Below are 6215 nucleotides of genomic sequence, written 5' to 3' on the forward strand. Positions count from 1 at the left end.
CACGCGATGGAGATGATGTCGGGATATAGTCGGGTATGGGTATGGGGATGTGGATACGAATAGGGGATAGGGGTACTTTACGGGGTATTGAGGTTTCCGAATCGGAACGGAAAATAAGCTCAAGCCGCAGGAAAGTCTACCTAGGCTGCAGCGGAAGTGCTTTAAATTAATGTTGGTAAAAGATTAGAAGCTAATCTGATGCAAAGAAATTTCTTCTTATAAATTTAATTCGGTTATTAAATAATTTTCAAAAAGAAATAAAAGTTTTAAAGCTTGAGACTATGCATTTTTTAGGGTGCAATTTGATATATAAAACTTTTTTGCAACTCTTTTTTCCGTCTTCCTTTATTCCTTTGGGTTCAAAATAAAGCCTTTCCTTAATTGAATCACACCGTTCAACTTTTGAGTATATTTACCTTGGCACTCGGCTTTTCAGGCTTAACAAGAGCAATGTTGAAGTAATCGACTCAATTAGCCATTGTATAAGCACTTTCCACACTCCCACGCCGACCAAACAAACACAAAACTCAATTAGATGCCATAACTAAATAATCACAAACACATTTACGCCAACATGAGCTCATTCAGCTGCCGACCAAGAAACGTGGCTGAGTGAGGCGAAACAACAAAATAAAAAAAAGAACGAAACGAGACGAAAAACCGGGTCAACAACAGGAACAACATGAGCAACAATTTTGAAACAATGAAATGACGACAACGACAGAAGCGGCAAGGCATGCCTGGAAAATTGCTTGAAATGCTCAGAAGCCAGAAAGGCGAAAAGGGGGCGGGCGGGCGTTTGCCTCGGAAAAGTGGGCGGCGGGCGGTGGGCGGGGAGGCATTCCAACATGTGACGCACGTGACAAAACTTGTCAAGTGACTTTACTTCACTTTGACTGCGAATCCCGGCTCTGTTGTCCGTAAACAAGAAGACCGAATCCCGGCTGAGAAGAAATATAGGTTTGTGTGCTTTGCCCGCACACAAAATGCTTAAGAAAACTCTGCTCTCGGTAAAACAATAAAAGAGAGAGGCAAAAGGAAAATCAGTCGCGGGTTTTCCAACTTGTTGCGCCTTCGGCTAAATTATGACATTGGGCGAGTTTAAGGGAATGAGAAGTCCTTGGAGACGCACTGGAGTATTTTAAGTGGAGCAATGAAGTGGAATTCTATTTGGGAGATGCTTTAAGAGTTTCTGCAGGTAGTGTCATAAAAAAGTTGGAAACCATTAGAGAATTGGGAATAGAAGAAGTTCAGTTGAAGATAAGATATATCTTATACTCCTCACTAAAACTTGGTTAAAGCTAGCCATGAAAACTTCACCTAGAAGGCCATGAAATCTTTGTTAAAACTTTTTAACTTAGTTTTCCTCGTGGATAGCTATTGTTCATTCTCTTCCGATCTTTCTTACCAAAAACATCTCTCTGGGGGACGACCAAATTTTTTTCGGACTTAAAATCCTACTTCCGTAAACAGGCTAGTGTAAGAGTGAAACAAATTTTTATATCTGAGTATATAATTAAATTACTTTTAAATTGTTAAAAAAAAACTATAGAGCAAGATGTGCAACCCCGGAATGTGTTCGATGCCCGGCACTTGCTGTGGACCGACTGGCGGCCTGGGACCCTGTCTGCTGTGCGGACCCTATAATGGCCAGTGGTTCCGGTCGATCAACCACTGCTGCGGTCCCTGTGGACCCTACGGATGCTGCTCCTGCTACGGGCCCTACGGCGGACATTGTTAGCCTGGTTAGAAGGAAAGTAGGGTTTGTCCCTCTGCAATTAAAGCCGAGAACAGGAATGCGGAGTGGAAGAAAAATGTTTGCATAGTTCCCGTCGGCAACAGCAATAGATGTTAATAAATTGAGTTTATTGGAGAATTTTACGATTTATTTTATTTAAATAAATATTTGAATATACATTATTAATATGCTAATAGTACCATCAGTGAATATTTACTAAATATTTTAAAGAACCAACATGCATTATTTTAATAAATATGTCTCCTTAATTAAATGTTTTACAAAGCTGGCGAAACAATGGTTTCGAAATTTCGGGCCGACTAAATTTAAAGGGGGTCTGTTTGGCTTAGCTTACAGTCCGTCGGGTGCATTTTGGGCTAAAACCGATTTGATTGTAAATATTTGGCTCGTTTACAGCTAACGACACATCGGGGAGCAACCAAAAAGTCGTGTAATGCTAATGGGCCTGTTGAGTGCAAATTTGTTTACGAGTAAAACACCACAAAACAGAGGGCTATGCTTTCATTTTTATTGGAGCGAGTGGATCTGCAGTCCAAACTTTCCCACAAATAATTGATCTCAGCAAACTTAGAACAGCAAATAAAAAAAAAAACTTAGAACATTTCATTGAAAATGTCCATCCTGTTCTGGGTTACTTGTTGCGTTTGGTTGTTTTAGGGCCGCTGAGACTGGGGAAAAACTCGGGACTGTTGAGATCGGGAGCTTGAGGTTTTCCCGATATCTTGGATGGAGTGTTACGTGGACGGTTTTCCACCTGATGACGCTGATTGAAATCACCTTGGCTCTGGCGCAAAGCAGGTGGTACGTAGACTTGACGTTTGACCTCAAACAAATCCTCCTGTTTTGCCGACTGCTCATCAGGCCTTAAATTTTTTTGGGTCTGCTGAATTTGTCCTTCCAACTTTTGCCATGGACAATTGTTATTTGGCATTCCATCATCCCCTCCCACGTCGATGCCATCGCCACCGGTATCCCGTTGGTCCAAATCCTGAGTTTTCACCTCGCCGCCGGCGATTGAGGACAAAATTGTGGAACTCTGGCTCAGTTGAATGCCACGGCGGGCACTCGTATATTGCATGCGATTCTCCTCTGTAAAATCGCGCCACTCGTCCTCATCGTCGACCGTCTCTTCAGAGAAACAAATGCCGAATTCTATCGGTTTCAGAGGCAATTTGATGGATCCCAAGGGACCACCCTCCAACTGAGATTCGTTTCCTGGAACCTTTTCGGCATCATTTCCAGCCTCGGTTGTTTGCTTTGCGGATTCCTCCAGCGTTTTGTACAACTCATCGGTGGCCAAGTAATTCGACTTTTTTTTTTTGTCTTTTTATTGTCCTTCTTGGCAAAGAAATCATCAAGGTTGGACATTTTAAAATTGGTTCATACCAGTTATCACAATTTGGTTTTAATCCTTATTGTACGAAAATTTGTTTGTGAGTGACTTAAAATAAGAAATTTGGTAAACACAACTTATGATGGTTTTAACAAGGCCTACTTTTGATATTCAATGTTAATATAAAGTACATTTTTTTTTTGGGTATGAAGGTGTGTACCAATTTTTTTGATAAGTACAAATTTCAAATAGATTTCTTAGAAAATAAAAAAGAAATCTTACTGAAAAAATCTGGTAAGAAACCATGTACAAATATGGTTTCCGAATACCACACTCCGCTTGTATAATAAAGTCTTATATACATTATTTTTGGTGAAGCCTTCGAAGGCTGTTTTTTCCCTCAGACCTTTGCAATATAATCCGGTCGTTCAAAAGGCATAATAACATAATTTGAGACTATGCACTGGTTACTGTGGGCAATGCTATCTGCTATCTGGTGGCATATGCCACTAATTAGAATTATGTGCGCGTAATGTTCTGGCCACGCCCCTTCTGTGCAGCCAGTGCACACGCCCACTTGGCTGAGAGTGTGTGTACGTATGTGTGTGTGTGCGTAGTTGGAGTGGTGTGAGTGGAGAGAGCCTTTTTACGCCAGTGTTCCGTGTCACGAGTAGTCACATATGTTCATTATGTTTGCCAGCCGACAAGTGGGAGGTTCTCTGGGTGAACAGGGAAGGGGAAAGGGGAAGTGGAGGTCCTTCTCGAATCCTCGACGTCTGCTTGAGTAATTACCAGAAACAGGAACGCAACGTGAATGCAGCGGCGGGATGCAAGTGTAGGTCGTCCTTGTCGTCATGGGAAAAGCTTTTTATGAAATGACGATGACATAAAACAAATGCGTTGGTCAAAAGATAGCGAACACATATATGTGGTGCACAACTACAACGGCAACTACAACGCCGTCTACTTAAATTTATTATTTAATTAGTGCAACCAGATGAGTGTTTCACTGTGGGTGCAGTAGGTATTAAACAAAAGAAGATATGTGGGAATAAAAGGAAAACCAACTGAAACTCAAAAAGACTTCCATTAAGCAATATAAATTATTAGTCGATAATGGGCACTGTTAAACATTTATAAAACAAATGCACAAAGCTGACTTATATTCGTTTTTTGAACTCAAGGAAAAATTGAAAAATATCTCTTAACATTTCTTCTAATATAAAATGTCTTAAGGGTATCTTAATTTATCTATGCATAGTGCCAATCAGTTACAAGGGTTCGAAATCGCACCTGCAATTGTCAGTCTTTAATTAATTATTATCCAATTAACACCAGACGCCAATTAAGAGTTCAAAGTGAAGTTCAAGCCTGGTCAAAAACCGCAGGTCTAAAAAATATACCAATATACCAATATACCAAAAACAATAAAAAGAAGAAACAATCTCTGGCTCCTGTTTTCAATTAAAAATTTCAATTGCCCTCAAGGGAGGTAAAATTCTGATTGAGAAAGCTGCTGGGTTCAAAGAAATATTTCTGTTTATATTTAAGGTAAATGAATTTATGCACTGCATACTTAAATATTTTATGCAACATGAGTCACATGAGCCAAACAAAAAACACACACTTGCATAAAAGTTGAGGGGGCAACTGTGAAAACTATTTGAGAAAAGCCCCAAACTAGAGCCATCAAAAAGCCATGACAAGTCAGACGGAACAGCACAAACAGAAGCGAGATGAAAAGCCGGGGGTGGTTTTCCCGAACGTATGAGGGGAATGGAGAGGGGGGATGGGGGAGGTAATCAACCCCGGAAAATCCGGAAGCGAGACGGCTAAAAATATTGGCGCCACTTTGGCGGGACGTCTGGCCGGAGAGTTGGCGACGTCTGCGGCAGATCTCAACTCTCCTGTTATTGTTATTGATTTCGGGGAGTTTTGTGTCCTCAACGGGGAATGTTCATCTGCCAGGATGCATAATTCGGGAACATCCCTGCTTGGCGTTGATGACATCATCAGTGGTGCCATCAGTGGCAGTGGAAAACGCTTTTCAGTTTTCCGTACTCCCAACTTTACCATCCAGTTTTATTTTGTACTTTTCGCCCCCCAGTTCATCTCGGTACTTTGTAAGCTTATATGCGCGTTATATTTTATGCTTATTATGGGACTCGATTACTTTAAAGCTGTTTATCGCTCGCAGCCGCAGTTAAGTTAACATTTTTTTTTTACTGACAATGAGTCAGTTAGTAGCGGTCGCAGACCAACAATTTGTAGTGGCCACACAACTTACAACCATTAAAACAAAGTGTTACAACACATATTTAAATTATAGACTTTTCCGCATCACGCACGTCCCGCCGCCTTTTACACATGCTCGCGCTTTTCGCACCGCTCGCCTGCCTGCGTGCCATGAAAATTGTTTGGGAAATTACAAAGTTGTTCTGGGAAACTTGGCATCACGTTCCCCGTTGCCAACTGCAAAGATGCAAGAAAGGCGTATTAATACAAGTGATACACGGAAATCGGATGAGAAACACTGGAGAGTATATCTCCTTTCGAAACAGCAAATACTTAGTTAGTTATTTAATCGAAATATTATTACTTAACTTAATTAGATAGCTTTTAGTATGTAAATATTCCCTAAGGCTAACCATAAATGAAGACTTCTGCAAAAAATGAATTGAATTGAATTCTTTTGCTGAAACTCAAGAGCCATTTGTGGTACGCAAAAATATGCTCGCATTGACGAACTAAAACTGTTGTATTGCCTTTATCCAATTTTCTTATTTGCGTTCGTTTTATTTGATTTAATCAATGTGCATCGCCATTTTCCGGCACACATTTTCCTCGCTTCCGTTGCCACAGTCCTCCCGCCTCTTTCCCCTCCCCCTTCGCCTATTTTCTTTGGCGCTCCTCTTTCTCTTTAACGCTTTATTTGTTTGTGTTTGACTTTCGCTGCGTGGGCGTAAAATGACGCGAAGGAAGCTCGAAAGGCAAATACAATTACACTGAGTGCTCCTGCTCCGGGCTTTTCCGAACTCACCTCCGTCTATTGGCCAACAGCAGGGGAAAACAGATAAAAGCAAATACCTAGGCAAACAAATCATTTGGAAAACATTTTTGCGC

General features: G+C 40.9%; 2 protein-coding genes across 3 annotated transcripts; one reads left to right on the forward strand and one right to left on the reverse strand.

The window, feature by feature from the left end:
* The first annotated feature begins 1360 nt into the window (after positions 1 to 1360).
* Positions 1361 to 1876, forward strand: LOC108098185 (male-specific sperm protein Mst84Da). 2 transcript variants are annotated; one of them, XM_017200919.2, is made up of 2 exons: positions 1361 to 1479; positions 1553 to 1876. In XM_017200919.2, the coding sequence occupies exon 2, from the start codon at positions 1559 to 1561 to the stop codon at positions 1739 to 1741; it is 183 nt and encodes a 60-aa protein (XP_017056408.1). In that variant the 5' UTR covers positions 1361 to 1479; positions 1553 to 1558; the 3' UTR covers positions 1742 to 1876. The 2 variants fall into 2 exon arrangements, with proteins under 2 accessions (XP_017056408.1, XP_017056409.1); XM_017200920.2 differs by having other exon boundaries at positions 1403 to 1473.
* Positions 1877 to 2245: 369 nt separating this feature from the next.
* Positions 2246 to 3211, reverse strand: LOC108098180 (protein CDV3 homolog). The gene is given in 2 exon segments (XM_017200913.2): positions 2246 to 3067; positions 3070 to 3211. Coding segments are annotated over 2 exon segments (735 nt in total). The 5' UTR covers positions 3128 to 3211; the 3' UTR covers positions 2246 to 2390.
* Positions 3212 to 6215: the final 3004 nt, after the last annotated feature.

This window comes from Drosophila ficusphila, unplaced genomic scaffold, assembly GCF_018152265.1.
Source record: "Drosophila ficusphila isolate 14025-0441.05 unplaced genomic scaffold, ASM1815226v1 contig_436, whole genome shotgun sequence".
Lineage (NCBI taxonomy): Eukaryota > Metazoa > Arthropoda > Insecta > Diptera > Drosophilidae > Drosophila > Drosophila ficusphila.